This window comes from Nuphar pumila, chromosome 12 (assembly GCF_984573655.1).
Source record: "Nuphar pumila chromosome 12, dmNupPumi1.hap1.1, whole genome shotgun sequence".
Classification (NCBI taxonomy): domain Eukaryota; kingdom Viridiplantae; phylum Streptophyta; class Magnoliopsida; order Nymphaeales; family Nymphaeaceae; genus Nuphar; species Nuphar pumila.
In genome coordinates, this window is record NC_143260.1 from 104082158 (window position 1) to 104103815 (window position 21658).

At 38.5% G+C, this 21658-nt stretch overlaps 2 protein-coding genes across 2 annotated transcripts; one reads left to right on the forward strand and one right to left on the reverse strand.

The window, feature by feature from the left end:
* The first annotated feature begins 664 nt into the window (after nucleotides 1–664).
* LOC149821425 (cysteine--tRNA ligase, chloroplastic/mitochondrial-like) lies at nucleotides 665–10179 on the forward strand. Its single transcript, XM_089982740.1, has 9 exons — nucleotides 665–898; nucleotides 1555–1618; nucleotides 6539–6700; nucleotides 8173–8343; nucleotides 8458–8739; nucleotides 8843–8968; nucleotides 9074–9274; nucleotides 9374–9481; nucleotides 9560–10179. Exons 1-9 carry the CDS (start codon nucleotides 729–731, stop codon nucleotides 9788–9790), a joined length of 1515 nt encoding a protein of 504 aa, XP_089838866.1. The 5' UTR covers nucleotides 665–728; the 3' UTR covers nucleotides 9791–10179.
* Nucleotides 10180–12463: 2284 nt separating this feature from the next.
* Nucleotides 12464–15497, reverse strand: LOC149821426 (rop guanine nucleotide exchange factor 7-like). Its single transcript, XM_089982120.1, has 7 exons — nucleotides 14971–15497; nucleotides 14621–14737; nucleotides 14349–14503; nucleotides 14080–14154; nucleotides 13715–14005; nucleotides 13260–13613; nucleotides 12464–13160 (listed from the first exon to the last, which is right to left on the reverse strand). Exons 1-7 carry the CDS (start codon nucleotides 15473–15475, stop codon nucleotides 12708–12710), a joined length of 1950 nt encoding a protein of 649 aa, XP_089838246.1. The 5' UTR covers nucleotides 15476–15497; the 3' UTR covers nucleotides 12464–12707.
* Between the last annotated feature and the right edge of the window lie 6161 nt (nucleotides 15498–21658).

Consider the following 21658-nt stretch of genomic DNA (forward strand, 5'->3'; position numbering starts at 1 on the left):
AGGTTCAGATTTTGAAACCGGGCAGGGGTGGAGACCCTGTCCCCCACCCCGGTCCACTGCCATCCCTAAAGGAGCCCCAAAATCAACGTAGTAGGGGAGGGATTCTTTCACTGTGGAAGGAGGCTCTTTAGCGACATGCAAACACCCCCTAAGTCTCCATATTAACTAAATGGCTGTAAAATCATTTTTTTTCTATTTTTTTGTTTTTATCAAATATAAAAATATATTTTAAGATTTATATTTCATAAAAACTACATCCGACACAAATACTTTGTGCTGGCTCAGCCTGCCATATCATATCGGCCATGTAAAATTCAAAGGCTAGGACACCAGACCCAGGGCCTGTGTTGGATGTTGGCCTACGCCCATGATAATTGAACCTTGACGGCCGGCGTAGCAGCCAGGCCCCATCCCACTATGCCAGCAAAAACAAAAATAAAGTATTTGCAATATTTTTTAATAAATACAAGCATTCTGCTAAAAAAAAAAGAACAGAAACTAAATTACATAAAAAAATAAACAAAGCGAGTAACTTATCGTGCTCTTACGACAAACACGTAAATATCGCAATAAAATCACGATATCGAGACAAACTAAGGAAAAAAACGAAGCGCCCTATATTTAACGACCTAGAGGAAGAGGGAGAAAGGCAAGGCTTGATTCGGCGCGTACGTCCGAGGGTGCGTGCAGACGAAGCAAATAGAGAGGTCTGCGAGCAGTTGCAGAGAATGGAGGGGACGGCGGAGTTTCAACTCTACAACACGATGACGAAGCAGAAGGACGCCTTCCGCTCTAGGGTTCCGGGAAAGGTCGGCATGTACGTCTGCGGCGTCACCGCCTACGATCTGAGCCACATCGGGCACGCCCGAGTCTACGTCGCCTTCGACGTCCTCTACAGGTCCCCCTCCTTTCCTCCCTTTTCCCTTTTCCTGCAACTAGCTCTCGATCTCTTGAAATTCCCCGATTCTGCGCCCATTTCGCCGAGCGATCAGCGATATTCCGTTGTTTTTGCTTCGGTTATGTGCGTTTGCTTGCTGTACGGTTTCGTTTTCGTTCGGTATCGGGAAATCGAGGGAGAATTCTCCTTTTCTTCCTCTTGGTTGTGCTCCTCTTTTCGATTTTTGAGAGACACTGTTTGTTTTCCGTATATTTGGACTATCGGAGATAACGGCGTATTGTTGAAGCGGAAGTGTGGTTTATGGTTGCGATTACCTCTCCTCCGCTTCTGTTAATTTGATTGTGTTCTGTCGGCTGTGTGTTTCTAGGTTATAGAGTAGAAAACTGTGAACTCGGTAATGTATCGGGAAATTCATGACTAGTTTTTCTTTTTTGGGTAAAATAGTTTTGGTTCATGAAGATTATGAGAGGCTATGCTATGGCGTTGATTATTGATTGTTTTTTTATTGCGTTTATAGATGTGGGCTTACGGTTGTTTATGCTAGTTCTTGCCATTTTAGTGATTCAACACGATGTGAAAGCTCATATATATTTAGTGGTTTTTTGGCGTGGTCGTTGTGTGAATTCTAATCGAAACTATTATTTGACACGGCGCAGATATCTGAAACATTTAGGCTATGAAGTACATTATGTGCGTAATTTCACGGATGTAGATGACAAGGTAAGTGAATGAGTCCTTTTTTCGTTTTCTTTCTAATGTATTAATGCAAATAACAGGCTTGTTTCTATCGCATTATCTTCTGTTCGAAGTTCAAACTGTTCTTTGCTTTCTACTTTTTCTTTTAGTTTCTTCAATGTACAGACCATGACCATTATATTGCAAAGAATTTTATTAATTTAATTTGTTGAGAGTGCATTTTCATATGTTGTCTGCTATTTCATTCTGACATTTTAATGAATCTTAAAAAATGTATTTAGAAGTGATCTCTATCGAACACTTGATGCATCTATCTGTGTCATGGGACCTGACGCATAACTGCTCAAAATATCATCTCATCTTTTACAGAAATAGTTGATACTACACAGCATATATCTATCCTAACAGAACCGATCAGTTTCTGCATTGAACTAAAAATTGAGGAGGTTCGTGGATATTGTATGAAAACCCCAAATAACTATCAACACGGAAGCCATCCTATAGATATTATATCCGTTCCTGTTCGAAATGTGAATGGTAGTATTCGTTCTTTTGGTAATGGCAATGTTTTATGTCTGATTATGCACAATATGTTTGGAATTTGTGTAAATGGAACACATCACTCCTTTAATTTCGTGAAAAAAAAATTTGTTTTCATTTGAACTGAAATATCTCCTGAAAGATTTCCATATTAGGTTTTTGTAATCCTTGTCTGTTAATTTTGTAGCATTTTTAGGTCCTGATTGGTTATTGCGTGTTAATGCAATATGGGCCATTACTTCTGTTGATGACTGTAGAATCATTTGCTATTTGACCCTCCCAGAGTCCCATAAGGGGTTTGACAATGAACAGTTCTAGACCAAACCATGATCGTAGTTACAGCACAATATCAATGTTGTGGATGTAGCTAGTCTTAATCAAACGGTGAAACCATTCTAAAATAGGAGTCCTCGATTACTATCGTAATATTACCGTGTGAGCAACAACTGAGCTTACAAACTAAGTGAAACATGTTTTAAGGTTCCTCTAAGTAGATTCTTTCTGTAAGCTGGAAATTGCCCATGCGAAAATGAAGGTAAAAATGGTCAAATAAATTAAGCATATTGATATGTTTAGATTCTGCAGTTTTAGCTTTTTTCCCAAAAGAAAGGTTATACTAGTGTTTTTGAATAGCTTACCATGGTATGGCTGGACAACGGTTCATTGAATATTGCTTCGGAAATCTTCCTTGCATTCTTTAAGTGATAGTTGTCAATGTGACTATAGTACTTGGGCTAGATTCATGGAGGACCCATTGGTGTCCGAACTATCACCTTGGCAACATTCTGAGTGATATTTGTCAATGTCAGCTATAGTACTTAGGCCAGATTCAGGGAGGACCCATTGGTGTCTGAACTGTCACCATGACAACATTTTGCTTTCATAGCCATAATCAAGATGTACAAGCTTACTAGTGCCTATTCCAATGCAGGGGTGGTGTATAAGGTTTTACCAAGGTATCTGAGTCCCAGAATCTGTGGAATTGATTGGCTGCCAGAACTTTTACAGACAACTGGGGAGCATGAGCTGCGAGCACCTTTCTGTCATTTTGAAAAAAAAAACAAAAAAAGGAAGAAAAAAAAAAGGAACATGGTATCGTCTTTGTTAAATATTACATGATATCATTCTTGGAAGTAGTAAAGTATTGAACACATCCCAGAGGATAATGACGTATATGTGGCTATTCCCATTGGCAGAGCCATTTTTGTAGGGACTATAGTAAAATGTAGCAGTTATTTTCAGTAGGTGTGGTGCTGCACCGTGATGCCTGAAGACAATGTACAATTTTTTTTTACAGTTTTCACTTATTTCAAGTAGCTTGGTATAGTAAAAAACATGGAGATTTTCAATTGTCATAAGAGTTGTAGGGCACTAGTGGAAGCTAGCTTGATTGTCCTGCAAGATAAGAGAAGTTCAGTTTTGAAGATGTTGAGTAGTTGCAGCTTGATCATTTATTTGAATATGTGACTGGATAGGAGCATTGCGTTTTCAAGGGAAAAAGCAAATCAATTCACTTATTTCTTGCAAAGAGGCAATTCTATTTCAGGATATGTGTGGAATCAAATGTTCGAATCTGGATTATGCTGGGGTACCCCTACGCAATTGACCACGACCTCTTATGTACTTTAGGTGATTTCTGGTTAATTTCTTATTGTTGTATACTTTAATATGATGGTATGTTTCATGTTTTTATCTTTTTTTTCTTTTGTGTGTGTGTGTGTGTGTGTGTGTGTGTGAGAGAGAGAGAGAGAGAGAGAGAGAGAGAGAGAGAGAGAGAGAGAGAGAGAGAGATGAACTGCAGACTTCCTCTGAGTGTGTATCTATGCCTTGCTACAAGGGTGATCTGTTCATATGTTTCTTCCTGTTACTGACAGAAGCATGCAATTGTGTTTTAGTTCACGCATGAACGTGTAAAGTTGCTGCTGCTTCCTCCATGATATTTCCTGTTCTATTTGGTCATATGTTCTTCCTCTCATTTAATAGAAGCATGCAATTGTGTTTCAGTTCATTCATGCATCTTTAAAGTTGCTGTTGCTTCCTTCATAATATCTATTGTTCCATTTCTCATACAAGTGGGCTACCTAATTGACAGTAGATAGCATGACTAGGCCTTTTACTATATTTTACCTTGCATACATCTCTCTAGATGCAGGACATGAGGGCATAACCACATAGAGTGTGTGTTCCATTTATCTTGTTCTCCCTTTACTATAAAGAATGCACATTGTGGATGTGCTATGCCTTTTTTTTTTGATATGTTATATCAAGCAAGCAGTTATCTAATGAGCTATGTCACATGGGTGCGGGTGCGGGCGCGGGTGCGGGGATTCGGCACTTCCAAAAAACCCGGGTGCAGGGGTGCGGCAGGGGCAAAAATGTAAATATATATATATATATATATATATATATATATATATATATATATATATATATATATATATATATATATATATATATATATATATATATCATGTATAGTCTATATGTATGAATGTATGGTAGCTGTTAAGGTCCATGACATTTATGCCCAACTTACTTTTTACCATTTTTTTATCTTATATGGTTATCCCCAAAGATGAAAGTGATGAGTTGTGGAGCCTGATTCATTGTTTTTGCCCTTGCAGGAAGGGGGGTCCAGGGGCTCCCCCCGGCACGGGTCCCGCTTCATAGGGCCAATTTTTAAAAAAAAAAATCCAAAAATGACCCTGGGTGCGGTCAACGCACCCAGGGTCGGGTTGGACGCACCCGCGTCGAGTCGCGTCGACGCAGGTGCGACACCCTGCTAGCCGAAACCCTGTGACATAGCTAATGAGGAAACCATGCAAAATCACCTCACTCTTTATAAAACCAATAAAGGATTTCTGTCTGTCTTGGAGCTCTCCTTCTGAAAAGGATCAAATTATGATTACAAGGCTTGCAGATAACAGTAGCAGGCTAAAGATCAGCCATCTTATCTTCTTCTAGAGCTCATTTTTCATTAAGATAGTGCAGGAGTAGTAAGGTGTTAATAAGAATTGCTAGTTGTGGGAGAGGGAAGCGATTTGGGAAGCGGAAGCGGGAAGCGGGAAGTGAGGCACTTCTAAAATTTTAGGAAGCGGGAAGCACGGGATGACTTAGAAACGTACCAGGAATCGTCTCGGGAGCGAGAAGAGAATCAAACTAGAAGCAACCTAGGATTCAAGTGGGAAGTGAATAGGAATCGAGTTTTTCCGATATTGGGCAAAAATAATTTTGTTAAAGGCTCCAAGCCCCCCCCCAAAAAAAATTTACTTCTTGATATTGCCAAGCGAGTGGGAAGTGATCGGGGAAGCGAAATGGGAAGCGCTGGGAATCACGCTTCCCATTTAAAAGGGTCACTTTCCCACGCGTTTCAGAAGCGACACGTTTTGCGCTTTTGAGACACGTTTCATGGAAGCACGCTTTCCTGAGTGCTATAGCATTTCCAGTAACCCTGGTATTAATATCTTTGTGATTAGAGAGATAAGAACTATCTCCATGGAGTTGTAAAAACGTGGTTTCAATTGTACGGGGGTCCACCCTAAACATACCCATCAAGCATTACATGAGAAGATATGCATATCTTAATCAGACCTTTTTTTCGAAGATGCCCAGAACAAGTGCAGCGTAAGATGTCCGGCTTAAAATTGAGGGTATGTCAAAGACTAATTTTTGGCGCTAGTAGAACAGTTTTATGACCTTTTTTCGCATAGTTTGCATGTTGATCTCTACATGGAAGAGAGACTGATGTATAGGCTACTTGTGATCTCCACTTCTAAGATCTTGGAACTTCATTGTTAGGTCTAGAATCACAAAGTTGTGTATAGATTATTTGAATTTCATTTTATGCACAATAATAGTAATTGAGACAGTATCTATCTTTCTCATCGTTCAGATTTTCAAACTTGAAAGTTGGGGAAGTAGAACATAGAAAAATTTCGGAAGACAGAAATTTTTTGGAAGACTGTAGCTCTTATTGTTTCACTCCTAGTTATTTTGTTAAATAGTTTGAGTCTGTCTGTATTGTTCTGGTTCATTGTATTAAAGAGATTTTTTGTAGTGTGTGGTGGTACTACCACTCTTTTCTATTCAGTTCCACTGTGTACAGTTTGAAGACCATCTTAGTAACTCCAGATGGGGTGGCCTGTTGCTGCAGATGTGCTTATACAAAACCAAAACTCTGATTGTGTTATTGGTCTAGCTTATTATTTTTTGGGTTTTGCATTTGAAGACTTTTAAATGTTGCCGCATGTACTTTGTAATTACTTTTTCTGTATTAGTTCTGTCTTTGCTTCTTATTCGTCATCTTTATCTAATATTTGGTAGCAACTTTTTTGTTTTCATAGCATGGAAACTACTAGATTTCTTGATGATCAACCTGAGGTGTGAATTTTTATAATTCTACAGATAATTCGAAGAGCAAATGAGTTGGGAGAGGATCCAATAAGCTTGAGTGCTCGGTTTTGCAAAGAGTTTCTTCTTGATATGTCCGATCTTCAGTGCCTGCCTCCTACTGATGAACCACGTGTATCAGATCACATGCCGCAGATCATTGAAATGATACAGAAGGTATTTCACATTTTATAATCTATTGAATTTCAACCTAATTGTCTGTGCAGCATTTTATATCTGGTTAAATATTTACTGTCGTCAAATCTTTTAACCATCTAGCAGGGAACTATTTCTGTGAGTTCTCTTATGCACATTTCTATTTTAGTCTGTTTTTACCTTTCCACTTTCATATCAAGTGTGTATCTTGTTCTTGTTGTCATGTACGTATACTCTGCTTCCCTTGAACATTATTCAATATGTTGGCAATCATAGCTTATTGATATTATAGACAGTCTCATGCATGTTTTAATGTATTTTACCATTTTCGTGGAGCCTCATTTTGGGAGTTGTTGCTTGCCCTGGCGTTTGGTCTCGGTGAACTGCAAAATGGGCCAAGCTTCTTGCAAAAGCACACTATCACATTGCTTAAGCTCGGCTTCGGAATTGCTTATTTAGCTAAATGTGCCAAGTTGACCCAAGACTCAGGCTTGTTTAACGAGCCAAGCTTGAGCCTGAGCTTCAAAGCCCATTTACAATAATTTATGAAAGTTAGAATATGTTTATGTAAAATTTACATTTATTAGTTAGAATACGTTTATCTGAAACATAAATTTATTATCTAATCACATATGCAAGTTTATTGTAATTGAGTTTGATAGTCACCTCTTATTCATTAACCTATAATTTGCTAAGATAAAAGTGCCTCTTTATTTGTATCCTTATCAAGCTTGACTCAACTGAGACAAGCCAAGCTCAAGCCAGGATCTCAAAACATAGTTGGCAAACTCGTGACTTGGGCTAGGATCGGACCCCTACTGGGTCACCGAGTCAGCGGGTTGACTCGGACGAGTCAGGACTATATTTTATAGTGTAAGCACATGTCTAAGACATGGAAATTACTAAACTTCAAGCTAATATGTCAATAGATACGTTACAAAAACATATAATTATACATTATTATTAACTTTTTTCATTGAACAATATTAGATTCTTCATAAAAAGTGACTTTATATAAGAATCATGCATTAAAATAATAAAATACATGATAAAAAATGTTTAATGGGTTGGATCGGCAGTCCTGAGTCGTGACCCAGTTGGGGTCTGATCCAGGTCGACTCAGGCGATTCCCGAGTCGACTCTCCGGGTTTGCCAACTATGTCTCAAACAGCTCATTACATGTCGGTTATCGAGTTCACTTATTTGTTTCCTTGGCTCTTGTTACATAGTTTTTCATATCCTTAAACCCTTTAAGTATCATGACTGCTATGTGGGCATCATGTTCCCTTTCCCTTTGGGGGTAAAAACTAAAAATCATGATTAACTGCTTAGTCTATGAATGATTATCATATATACTTGGCCATAAATTCAATTAGTAGGATGGTTGTTCAAATGTGTATTGAAAGTGTAGTAGTTCTGTTCGTTTTGCTATTTTGTGTTATATAACATCATGCAGCTGGAGGCTGTTTCTGATGCCACTTATTTTGTGATAGATCATTGATAATGGATGTGGCTACGTACTAGAAGGAGATGTGTATTTCTCTGTTGATCAGTGCCCTGATTATGGTCGTTTGTCTGGGAGGAAGCTGGAAGACAATCGAGCAGGGGAACGAGTTGCTGTAGATGAAAGGAAAAGAAACCCTGCTGACTTTGCTTTGTGGAAAGTAGGTTACCCACAAATGATGACAATTTTTTCCCTGGATATTTTTCAGCAGAATTTATAATTTTGCCATTATTTGCATGATTTATCTTGACTGCCAAGTCATCTATTATTTCAGTCAGCAAAGCCTGGTGAACCAACATGGGATAGCCCATGGGGTCCAGGTAGACCAGGGTGGCACATCGAATGCAGTGCCATGAGCAGCCATTATTTAGGTCATACTTTTGATATCCATGGGGGCGGGTTGGACCTGATATTTCCTCATCATGAAAATGAGATAGCTCAAAGTTGCGCTGCCTGCCCAGATAGCAATGTTAGCTACTGGGTGCATAATGGATTTGTGACCGAGAACAAAGAAAAGATGTCCAAGTCACTGGGTAACTTTTTCACAATACGCACGGTAAGGGGAAATTTCCTAATTGGTGAAACACAGTATTTTCACACTATTTTCTTTGCTTTCATCTTCCTAGGCATGCATTTTTTATGTATCTGTTACTTTGTAGGTTACTGAGAGGTATCATCCACTTGCTTTGAGGCTTTTCTTGATGGATACTCATTATCGTTCTCCAGTTAATTATTCAGAAACTCAACTGGAAAGTGCATCAGAACGTCTCTTTTATGTATATCAGGTATCTGAATTCTTAGCTTTTTTTTTCATCTAAAATCAAAGCTCTCCTACTATACAACATGCATATGAGTTGCGTGAAGATTTTAGAGTATTGAGTTATTTTCAGACGTTGCACGACTGTGAAGAGACTTTGTCCCAATTCAGAGAGAAAAGTCTCAATGGACGTGTTACTCTTGACACCAAGAATTGCATTGACAAGTTCCGGAAGGATGTTGAGGCTTCAATGGCAAATGACCTGCACACTAACGATGTCTTGAAGGATTTGTGGGAGCCACTTAAGACCATAAATAGTCTCAACTCAGGCAAAGTATGGATTTTGTATCTTGCCCTTTTTGTTTTAGTTTGGCTAAACTTGTTGTCTCCGACTTTCCGCTTGGGTAATTCAATCAGCTTCACTTCAATACAGGGGGGTCAGAAGCAGCAGCCTTCCCGTATCCTTTCGCTAATTGCATTGGAAAAGGAAGTGAGGGATGTTCTGTCTGTTCTTGGATTGATGTCACCGTCTACTTGTGAGGTAAAAAAAAGTTTCACAGAAGGCTGAATTGATTCATCCGACACGAAAGATTAAACTTTTATTATTGAAATAAAACAGGTTTTGCAGCAACTGCGAGAAAGGGCATTGAAGAGAGCACAACTAATAGAAGAGCAGTTGCTTCAGCGTGTCAAAGAAAGGACTGCCGCAAGAAAGAACAAGGAGTATGAGAAGTCTGACAAAATCAGGAACGACTTGGCGATGCTGGGGATAGGCCTCATGGATAATGATCCAAGGGGAAGAATCTGGATACCAATTGTGCCACCTGAAAAGGAGGAGCCTGTTACCTAAACACAACGGTTTGCTCTATTTGCAAGAGCCCGTGTTTTTTAAGTGCTCTTCTACAACAGAGTTCCTGTTTTGGTATTGCCTTCCGTGTACCGTGTACCGTGCAAAGCAGCAGAGCCTTGTATTCTTAGACTACCTGATTATAATCCCTTATTTTAAGATGACAAAGGGAAACAAACCATGATAGCGTCTTTTTTTGATAGGCATAAAGTTTTTTAGCATCTTAATAGGCATAAATTTTTTTAGCATCTTATATTTAACTGTTTTGTGTTATTAAACAAGATGAGCTCATTCTCTGATTTGTGCCATGCTTCTCTGCTGAAGTGAGAGAGCTGTGAAATTTTGTTGGTACATTATTGTTTAGTAATATGATACTCTTGTTTTGTTGTAAATAGTCTCACTGTAATCTGTTGTTTCTTTTAGAAGTTAAGCTGTGCCATTTCTTGAGGCATCTATACAAACTTTAGCCAAATACTCTTTTTGCTTTGAGGCTGCTCTCCTTGTGTCCGTCGGTCATATGTTTGCTTGGTGCGATGGGCCTGCCGATTACATTGCTGGTGGTGAAAAATGAGATATGTGCTAAGAAATCAGTCAGCTTCTGTGCATGTTTTTTTCCTAATGCAGAGCTTGACATTAGTTTTGGATATCTTGTTTACTTTGGTAGGCAAAGAGCATGATTATGCTTGCTAAGATCGATTGCCAATTGCCAAAAATTGAGGCTTACTGAGACAGTTTCCTCTTGTTTAACGATTGAATCGAATTTGTCCGGTACGAAGCATGGGGACTTGAGAACAAGTTTGCCAGTGGTAGCAAAATCACCGGCTTTACAAACTGCAGTCTGAATTATAGAAATCAACAATTTTTGTATTTTTATTATACATTGAGTGATCAATGTTAGTATATTATCATTTAAAACAGTGGTTTTCAAGCTATTTGTGCTTTTTACATGTATAAAGAGATTGGGCATATCTGGTTTTCTGTGAAATATACTTCAGTAGATGTATGATGTGGATGGCGGAACCAGCCAATCTTCTTGAGCGTACCATTTGAATTTGAAATGAACTGAAGAAAGAGAAGAGTGGACTCTTCTCTAACAAGGGAGAGGGAGCGAACTTTTTTGGAGAATGGATGTTTCTCTCAGCTTGTATGCAACCTTTTTTTCCTGAGGAGATACGGTAGTACCTTATAAAATTTGGATCCAGATGCAACCCTACTTCATCAAATGTTGCTCAGATCTGAATTTGTATTTGGACATATTGCTTAAAATTTCACTATTCTGATGTGGATCAGTCATGACATGGCCTGTATCCAATTTAGCACCCCCGTGGTCACGCACTTCCAAGACCTATGGTTCAGCTGTCATGTCTTGCCTCCAGAGCCGTACCTGTGTTTTATGGGGCCTGAGGCAGAGGGAAAAGATGGGCCCCGAGTTGGGGGGCAGGGCCTCCGATTTTTTTTTAAAGAATCAAAATAACAATAAAATTTGCATTCACATTAAACAAATATAATATTTCAAATATTTATATTATATTAAATAAAAATGTATAAAATATTTATATAAACTACCTAAACAATACTCGTCTGATTGTTTTAGTGGGAAAAAAATCAATTTAATCAAGTTGTTCAACATTAATTAACAGAGACTAACTAATACAAATATTTATATTATTTTTAGATTTAACTAGCAATAACATTAATTAACAAAAATTAACTAACAATAATTAATAGTAATTAACTAACAAAAATTAACTGCTAACAGAAATTAGAAATTACAGTGAAACAAAAAAGTCAAGAGAATAAGACACAACCTACCTGATAGTATCATCATTCAAATAATGATAAGATTTATATTTTTATTAAACAAATATGATATTCTAAATATTTATATTATATCAAATGGGAAGCTCGGGCCTTAAAAATGGGCCCCTAATTTTTTTTTTGGGCATGGGGCCCTGAGGCCCAAGCCTCATTGGCCTCTTTACAGGTCCGGCTCTGCTTGCCTCCCACTGCAAGTGGGTTCAAGTGACCCACTTCAGTCCATTGTATAGCTAAGTACCGGGATTACCATCATGATGTGAACATGCAAAGAAAAAATGGTGAAATCTATGCCGAGGCTAAGACCTGATGCAGGATACCAGCAAAAATGGTGAATAGTTTTGGAGGCCAAGACTTTAGAAGGGCCTTTTGTAGCACTCAATGGACACACAAGTTTCGGTCCATATAGAACCAAAACAGACTTGTTTAGGTCTGGTGTGGAACGCATCAAATATGAGATACAACTTTTGAAATTTGAGGCAATTGACCAACAATTGAGGATATTGCCCCAGATTTCCACAATCAAGACGAAACTGCCCGCTTGGAAAAGAGGGTAATAATAGCACTTTACTATTATAAATATGATCAACTGTTCTATCAAGTTCAGCCATGATTTTAATGCAGTGCCAGCTCACGCTTTTAGCTTTTAATATCACTGTTTCAGAACAGCAGCAACATCAATTGCAGCCTTTTAACAGTTTTCATTATGGACTCTCGCTTAGGATATTATTGCATAGGGATTCAAGATCATCATGTCAGCATGATCATGCTACTGAGGTCTAGACCCCAAAGTTTAGGTTTAATCAAGAATTCCAAATCCCCATACATATTTAAAATAATGACAGATAGAACCTTCAAATATTTGAAAAATAATATTAATGATCAATTGAATGAAAAGAGTAAGAACGAGTAAGCTCTCATCTATTTGATTCAAAATCAAGCAATGGAACTTAGCACTATGTACAAAGTTGTTGCTGCCATGAGAATCAGCAAACTTCTCAAAGACCAAAAACACAATTCAGATGAATTCCCAGGATCCATAGAAAATCACTCCACATGTCAAATTCATAGTTGGCAAACTGAAGGAAGAGCTGGGCATTGTTGATCAGTCGTGAAGCGTTGGACCAACTGTCTCCTTCCTGTTCCCCACATTTTCATTTTTGCTGTTGATAGAACTCAGAACATCTAGAGTGTTCTTCTTCCCCTTGGCATCGACACCAAGATAATCTGTCAAAACTTTCTTCACACCAAACCCACGAGAAGGGGGCTTGTTGTTGATAAATGGGGAGTTACCTCCCTTTGCAGGGCTGACTAGTGGCACTGGTGAGAAGCTCGGCGTGGTGAAAGCAGTTGCATATGGGGTAGAAGACACGGGCATAGAGTAGGGCAGCGTGACCTTCTTATGTTCTAACACACTGACTGTAGGTACAGATAAGAACTGATCAGCATGTTTGGTTATGTCATCTACATAGAGAACATCGTCGATCCGAGCTATGATGTTGAATGCCAGACTCTCTAAAACTCTAGAGTAGCTCTCTAGAATAGACTGCCCAACATCCTACAAGAGAAAGTCATGTTTCAAACTTGTTAGCAATAAACATTCAAACTCCAACTGAGGTCAAAATCTGCAAAATTAGGTAGCAGAAAATATGAGAACCTTGTTATATTGAATCTTGCTCATGTCCAGGGTAGTCTGTGAAAGACCAGGGAACCTCTGTTTCAACCAAAGAAAGAGGTTCTCAGCTCTTCCTGCAAGTAGTTCTCGTTTATCTGAGTCCAGCATTAGGTCCCGAACCATCTCCCATGAAGATCTTGAATTAGAATGATTCGCAGTGTTCATAGGTTTCGTGTTTGACCTTCTCCATACATAAATTGATGCCTCAACACGGTTTGCGATTTCAAGAGCTTGGTGCTCAGAAGACAAGTCCAGGCAATCAAGAAGGCATCCAGGAGAGAAATGGTCTGAAGTAATATATCTATGTATTACATCTCCTAGACTTGACCTCCCATTCTAAAACAATCATAATCAACATTTCTCAATAAAATGGATGGGTAAAGATATTGTACTGAATAGAAGAAACCAAATGAAGTAAACTCATGGGAAACTTATACCTTCGGAAGAGATTCTAGGTAGCTTTCAGGAATCTCCATTTCTGCCAAAGCATTGCTGTTTATAGCCACGGCTGCTTTAAGTATCTGATTTGTGGACTCGCGTTTGTGTTGCAATTGCTTCCTTGATTTTTCATGGAGGCCACAGGGAGGAACCCTGGGGACAGGCAGCCACCACTTCTCCTCTTGGCGCCTGCCAGGTCTTCGGAAAGATCCCCCATTATCGGCATCAGGTGCTATAATACCTTGATCAACATACCAGAATTCCGTGTCGCTGAAACTATCTAGTATTTCCTGTTATACTAAAAGTTTTCAGAAGCAACTTAAAACACGGGGATAAGAAACGCAGACTGTTGTTGAAAGCTTACAAGCAGCATATTGTCAAGTTTCCTCAAAGCTGGAAGATTAATATAAAGATCTGAACGTGGCCTGCATGTCATTACCTATTCCACAAACCAAATGCTTAATGCACTAATCACAAAGCCTAGAGAATAACAATGTGAAAATAGAGAGTAATTGCTATAAACATGAACAATGACTAAATAAGACAACTTAGCGATCAGTAGAATGTGTTCCTGTTGTTGAACTAAAACAAACATATAATGAAGAATTGATGAACTCCTGGAAATTCAATTACCTCCATCTTAGTTTCATCAGGAAATGTTTGCCAGGAAGGGATCATTTCAACAATGTGATCGCTAACACAGACAAGACACTCAATTTCTCTGCGCCACATTGATTTTTTCTCAGGAGGTAGGGGTTCTAATCTCCACAATTGCCCAAAAATAGTAGCTGCAGAAGGGAAATTCAAATGTAATTCAAATTAAAAAGGGGAAAGGAACAGCTCTAGTTCCATTTCAACTAATCCCCACTAAAATTTTCAAAAGGAAGGTTAGAAGAAAACCATACCACAAAGATTGGTAATGGCATTTGAGATAGCTAGAGCAGTACAGACGCCCTTTCCACTACCTGACATGTCTTCGCCGAGCAACAGTTTTGAAAATCTCTCCTTCATCATCTCAATTTCTTCAAAAGAAAAGGAAGGATAATTATGCCTTGTCCTAAAGTAATATATGGACCAAAAACAAATGCCAAAACTATTCGTCTTTATACTAGAGTTGCTTCTTTTCATCATTTAATTGTACCGTTTACGCAACACGTTTCCATGTGCAATGCGAACTGTTAGGAAAGTGGGTACTCACCATTTTCTCTAAATTTGGTAAAAGGAATAACCAGATAAAAAGAAAATACTATATTACCTGAAATTTTCTCATCCATTTTCTCTTTCTTCTCTTCTGAAACATGGGTGTCCTCTTTCTCGCCAACACCAACAGCAACCGAGCAACTTTTTCCCTCACCCTTCCCAATTAACCATCCCGACGGAGGCGATTCCTCCGAGCAACTCTGCTCCTCATTCGTCCCACAACACGTCGAGCTCTCACAGCTAGACCCACTCTCTCTGAAATCATCACTCCCATTAGACACTGACCCACCTCTCCTTTCCTCGGCTTCTCCCTCCTTTTCTACAAGCCCCTCCATTCCAGGAAGAGGGTACCTCTGCAAACCACTCGAACTCACCTTCTGAACGTTAGCAGAGACGGACCTCCCGACGACAATGGTGTTCCTCCTAGATAGGCAGCCACTATGACAAGCAAAAACTCTCAGAGATCTCGCCACCCAGAAGCCCAAACTCGAAGCTGGGTTTTGGCCAAGAGGCCTATAAAAGACCAATGCAGAACGACCATCAATAGGGCATCTATCCATATGATGACGACCATTCTTCAGACTCCACTGGAAGGTGCATTTCTGATATTTATATGGATGAAGGAGAGACACGGCAATGAATGGTAGTAATTTGAAGTGAGGGGTGTCATCATTAACACTGGAAATAAAAAAAACCAAGGAAAAGGAAGAGGGTAAAGATGTAACGGAAAGGCCCCTCTCTCTCTCTCACACAGATACGGAGTGAGGAGCCTAAAGAGTCAGTCGCTCTCTCTAACACATGATATGGAGTGAGGATCCTAAAGCGTGAGGGAGGATTCATGTGAGAGAGAACTGCTGGAGGGGTGTCCCAAAATGTGTTGTCAGTATCGGAATCGGAAGTATCGATTTGTCCAACCATTCAGGTGAATCGGCCGATACTGACTCTCAAGTAAATCATTCTGAATCGGCTAAAAAACAATTAAAAAATATTATGTGTCAATCAGAACATGATATGTATTAAAATTACTAAATTAATATTAAATTTTTAATTTTAAGATATTTTTTATATTTATTAAAAAATAACCAATTCAAGTCAGTATCATATCACTTTTCTCTGGCCGATAAGCACCGATACTGACAACACTGCTCAAAAAGCCCATAACACTCTCTATCTTTGGCATGATGGTCACATCAACCATAGTGGTGATGACTTTCAGCTCACATGTTGTAAGCCATGAGAATGGCCAAAATCTCATTTTGGGTATAGTGTGAGTGCAAGAATGCAATGATATCATAGGAAGTATAACATTATTTCATAACTAATATACACTTTGAAATGAATGGGTCCAAGCCAAATTTTGACATAAATCAAGATGTTTGAGTAAAGGTTGCACAAAAACCATCTTGGAATTTTATTAACTAGATGTTTATGCAGGAGCATGGTATTCCACTCGATCACAAGGGCATTATCGTCATAATCTTTCTAGAAATTTGCTGGCCCTAGTGAGATATATCTGTAATTTTGAGAACATTAAAAGGTTTCTTGGTAAAACTGGTCAACCGATTTGAATCAGAAATGGAAAGCCGAACCTTGACTCATTCGTTTGTAGAGTTCTTAGCCTTGGCACAGTTTGGCTAGGGCAATGAGTAGTGGTGGCAATCGGGTCGGGTTGGCGGGTCGTGTCAGCAGGTTGGCGAGTCACCAACCCGTTTACTAAACGGGTCGGCTGTGGCAAACACGAACCCGACCCATTTATTAAATGGGTAACCCGACACAACACGGTTAACCCGTTTAATAAACGGGTCGGGTAAGTGGGTTGGGTTCGTGTTAGCGGGTGGGTCGGGTAAACAGGTTGGTGGGTTGGGTAAATGGGTTGACCCACCCGCCTAACCCATTTATTAAATGGGTCAGTGGGGTTGGCGGGTTGGCATACCCCTAACACGAACCTGACCCGTTTAATAAACGGGTTAGGCGGGTCGACCCGACACAAACCTGTTTAAGGCAAACCCGAACCCCCTAAGGAGCGGGTCGGGGTGGGGGGTCGTGTCAGATTTGGCCACCCCTAGTAATGAGGCTTGAAAAATGATTGGACGGTCAACGGTCAAAGTACAAAATGGTCAGAAGAATCTTGAAGTTTTGTGCTACTTTTGGCTTCTACAAATTATGAGGAGTTCTCAAATCACCAACATGTCAGATCTTTCACTCTCTCACAGTTGAGATACGTGACTTGAATAAATAGGGTTGATCTTCCAACACAAGCAGTGTTGTGAGAGGTGTACGCCTCAGTACCTGAAGGGTACGCCTCAGAGGCGAGGTGCACGCTCAAGGTACTAAGGCGTTGCTATGATGCGCCCCCTCATCAACCTCCGACCAGTTGTGACCACCCACCATCGGAGTTGCTGTGCTGCAGCTGCTGCTCAGTCTTCTTCGACCACCGGATGACCGGCATATCCCTCGCTTCCGTACCAGCTGGGCGCGTGGTCCTTCTCTTACTGCCTCCCCTCCCACCGCTTCACTTCCATGCCAGTTGTGAGAGGCGTACGCCTGGCGAAGCGCCTCGTTTCGCCTCATCGCATTTAACAACCTTGCTCGGAAGTGTTCACTCATCCAATTAAACTAGTTAGTGCCTTCTCTCTCTCTCTCTCTCTCTCTAAAAAAAAGCAACTAGTTAGTGCCAACAAAAAAAATATGAAAAAATATGAAAATTTAATATTTATTTTTGCATGAAAATTCTACATGTAATAACAATAGGCTGCAAAAATTTTGTCATAAAATTAAATTTAGAAGGATTTTTTCCTTCAATACCAATGCAAAAACTACATACACATTACACTAACTGTATTTTTACTCCAACAAATACCTAAAGATTCATTGTTAAGTAAAATCCTCAACATACTTTGAAAACTAAGGAACCATGGATGGTTCAGATTTAAGAAACATGAAGTGGGGACCCCCTTTTTTTCATATGGGTCCCATCTATGATTTTTTTTTTATCCAAGGCCAAAGACTTAGTAGCGCTAGCTCTGCCTGCTGTATAGTTTTAAAACCCTGTGACTCGACACTCAGCTCCTCCTTGATTACTCTTGACTCTGCCGAGTAATGTTAACTTTATACTTTATATCATGTTACCAATATATTGTATATAATATATGATATTATTATAATATATTTAATATATAATTTTATTAATATATGTATAACTACATGTTTATATATAATATTTATATTATATTTTATATAATATATGTAATTTTATACAAAATATATTACATATATGTATATATGCTTGACTCGGATGAGTCATGGGCAAACTAGGTTGAGTCATGCTAAAACTCAACTGGCTCGGCTGAGTTATGCTAAAACTCAACTGGCTCAGCCAAGTTTTGTATAGACAGAGTTTGTTACGTTTTTTGACCAAGTAACTGGCCAATCTGGGCCGAGTCAACGAGTTGACCTGACGAGTTTTCAAACCATGGTCTGCCATACTTAGGGTCGTTGTCCTGAAAGTGTAAAACTCTGTAAGCTCACCTCTTGCCTTGGGGAAGTCATCACAGTTCAACTTGCATAAGGAATGATGCCCATGAGATTTGAACCTACACCACCTGCCTAGCGGCCTATATAGGCTAGGTCACATTACCCCAAACCCGTTTGGGGCTACAGAGGATGGTGGTTGAGATCCATCTATCATTTTTTTTGCTTATGTTTTTTTCTTCTTCCATTTTAAGGCTTGACTTGTTTTGCAGGGGTTGAGATGGGCCTCCAACGGATTTAGTATTTTTTTTTATCTTGTTTGGTGGTTTTTTATAGGTAGGAAAAGAGAAATCAATTTGAAAAAATTGTGATCAGTAGCCGTTAGTTAGGTGGCGGTGGAGGGGCACAAGACTTTGGTTTTGGTTCTGCTTTTGCAAACTGGGAAAAAGCCAACGTTTGGTTCCATGCATTCCCAAACTCCCAAGTTCTCAACCAATTCAAATTTTAAATTTGAGCCCACATTGGAGAACACCCAGGTTGGAACAAGGCCAGAATATCACCAACCATCTCTTTGGTGCTCACAAAACTGACCATGTTCATCGTGGTGGTGCTGCAAGTGGGTCCGGTAAAGCAGACAGACAGGCCAGGGTTGCAAACGGGTCGGATCTTGGTTGGCCCAGTATTGTAAGACTCTCGACTCAGAACAAGTGGTACCAATGTTATCAGTATCTGTGTGTATCGGCATGTATACACATCGGATCGACAGAAATTCGATACGCTGCAAGCTTGAATTGACTATTTTTTAATAAATATAAAAAAATACCAAAAAATATTTTTAATAATATTTTAAATTATTTTAATGGTTTTAACCCATGTCACGTTATGATTGATATGTAATAATTTTTTGATTATTTTTGGGCTGATACAAAATGATTCAGTTGAGTATCGGTTGAATCGGTGGCCAAACGATTCAGGGCCTATATTGATACTGACAAAATTGCCTGGTACAGTTATGGACCCTGGTACACTACACCCAGTTCCAAACTTATTTGTTTAGCTAATCCCAATCAGGTCCAACTGGACCAACATTATTTGTTCTAAATCCAACCAGTTTTGTAAATGGAACTGATCCTTTTGGGCTCTATCCAATCATGTTTGAAGAGCAGCCCATGACCTTGCCCATTGGACCAATGAACCAATGTTCAAGATTAATGAAATTCATAAATTAATTCTTATAATATAAAAAAGCAATGAATTAAATGAAAGATTAATGCACTCATCTATTTATCTTTCTATTTTTCATAATCAATAAAACTAATTAGGTAAATAGTAATAGTTATCAAGTTACTATGCAACCAATTACTAAAAAATTAATTAGGTAACTCAAGCCCATTGGGTCGGCCCGGTAGCTCGTGTGCCAACCCAAGCCCGGCCCATGCATATAACGGGCGAATTTCAGACCGGTAGGTAACGAGTCAGAACCTAAACCTTGGCCCACCAGGGCCCATTGCCTACCCCCTACTCACTGCTAAAGAGAAGGGAGGTATAGTGAGGAATATCGTGGCATTTTTTTAACATTATACGAAAAAATGTGATGTATTACCACCCGTTTTACAAGTTTAAAATATTGCCATATTTGTAAGTTATCGTAATATTTATATTTTGTTGCAAAGAACTTGAATAAAAACATTTAATTTTTTTTTTTATACTTCTCAACCTTCCTTTTTAAGATAACCAGCAAAGACAGCATCGCTCACCAAGTTCATTGACGTAAAACCTCAGACACACTTGCCAACTAGGGAGTACTCCCTGCTTTGACCACACATTGAAAGATGCATACTAGTAGGTTTGCAATATATATATATATATATATATATATATATATATATATATATAGAGAGAGAGAGAGAGAGAGAGAGAGAGAGAGAGAGTCACTACAATATGAGAACTAATGTGTGAACCACAGATTTTCATAGATTTTTTGTTCCTTTCTCTTGAATCTAACTCGATGTGATCTACATGCCTGGTTTTATAAGAACCCATTTGAATCATATAATTTTGATGCATAAACTGTATTTTTTTAAGGCTTTAAAATCAATGGTTCATAATCAACATTAAAAAAATCACAAAAATCACTTTTTTTATCGAAAATACATGATCCAATGATTGATTCCTAGCAAATTCACCATGCCAATCACATCCACATAGTTGGATTTGCAAAAATAGTGTTGAAAATGCCCATATTTCTTGTCCTTATATTTTAGTGCTCATATTTCAGTGACTATATATAATATTTGGTGATATTGAAGGCATATAACTACCCAGCATAAATCACCTTGTTTCCATATTTTTTAGACTTTTTTTTGCAGATCGGATCTTATGGATGTGATAGATAAGGTTAGTTTTGTAGAAAATGAGTTTTGAGTCGTGGTTGTAACATATAAGTAGGCTTTTCAAGTGCAAAAAAAAATCAATGGCCTGCAATACACTAGAATTTCATGACCCAAAAAATCATAATTTTAAATTGAAATAATACCATCCAAGGTTTCATTATTAGCAAACAAATCATGTTAAACCCATGTATGTGATCAAATTGAGTTGATCAAGCTTGAACCTATGATTTTTAGCCCAATAGTTTCTAGCCCTCAAAATCATCAAATATACCCCAAAGGGGTTTAGCATAGTGGGATGGGGCCAGAGCCGGACCTGTAAAGAGGCCAATGAGGCTTGGGCCTCAGGGCCCCGTGCCCAAAAAAAAATTAGGGGCTCATTTTTAAGGCCCGAGCTTCCCATTTGATATAATATAAATATTTAGAATATCATATTTGTTTAATAAAAATATAAATCTTATCATTATTTGAATGATGATACTATCAGGTAGGTTGTGTCTTATTCTCTTGATTTTTTTGTTTCACTGTAATTTCTAATTTCTGTTAGCAGTTAATTTTTGTTAGTTAATTACTATTAATTATTGTTAGTTATTTTTTGTTAATTAATGTTATTGCTAGTTAAATCTAAAAATAATATAAATATTTGTATTAGTTAGTCTCTGTTAATTAATGTTGAACAACTTGATTAAATTGATTTTTTTTCCACTAAAACAATCAGACGAGTATTGTTTAGGTAGTTTATATAAATATTTTATACATTTTTATTTAATATAATATAAATATTTGAAATATTATATTTGTTTAATGTGAATGCAAATTTTATTGTTATTTTGATTCTTTAAAAAAAATTCGGAGGCCCTGCCCCCCAACTCCTACTATTAA

Excerpts from the sequence above, each read along its gene's own strand:
- LOC149821425 (XM_089982740.1), top strand. The coding sequence starts at position 729 with ATGGAGGGGACGGCGGAGTTTCAACTCTACAACACGATGACGAAGCAG. Across the intron at positions 1,619-6,538 it reads TCACGGATGTAGATGACAAG|ATAATTCGAAGAGCAAATGA; the intron begins GTAAGTGAATGA and ends ATAATTCTACAG. Across the intron at positions 9,275-9,373 it reads ATAGTCTCAACTCAGGCAAA|GGGGGTCAGAAGCAGCAGCC; the intron begins GTATGGATTTTG and ends ACTTCAATACAG.
- LOC149821426 (XM_089982120.1), bottom strand. The coding sequence starts at position 15,475 with ATGGATAGATGCCCTATTGATGGTCGTTCTGCATTGGTCTTTTATAGG. Across the intron at positions 14,006-14,079 it reads AACTTGACAATATGCTGCTT|GAAATACTAGATAGTTTCAG; the intron begins GTAAGCTTTCAA and ends TTAGTATAACAG. Across the intron at positions 13,161-13,259 it reads GCAAGATTCAATATAACAAG|GATGTTGGGCAGTCTATTCT; the intron begins GTTCTCATATTT and ends TTTCTCTTGTAG.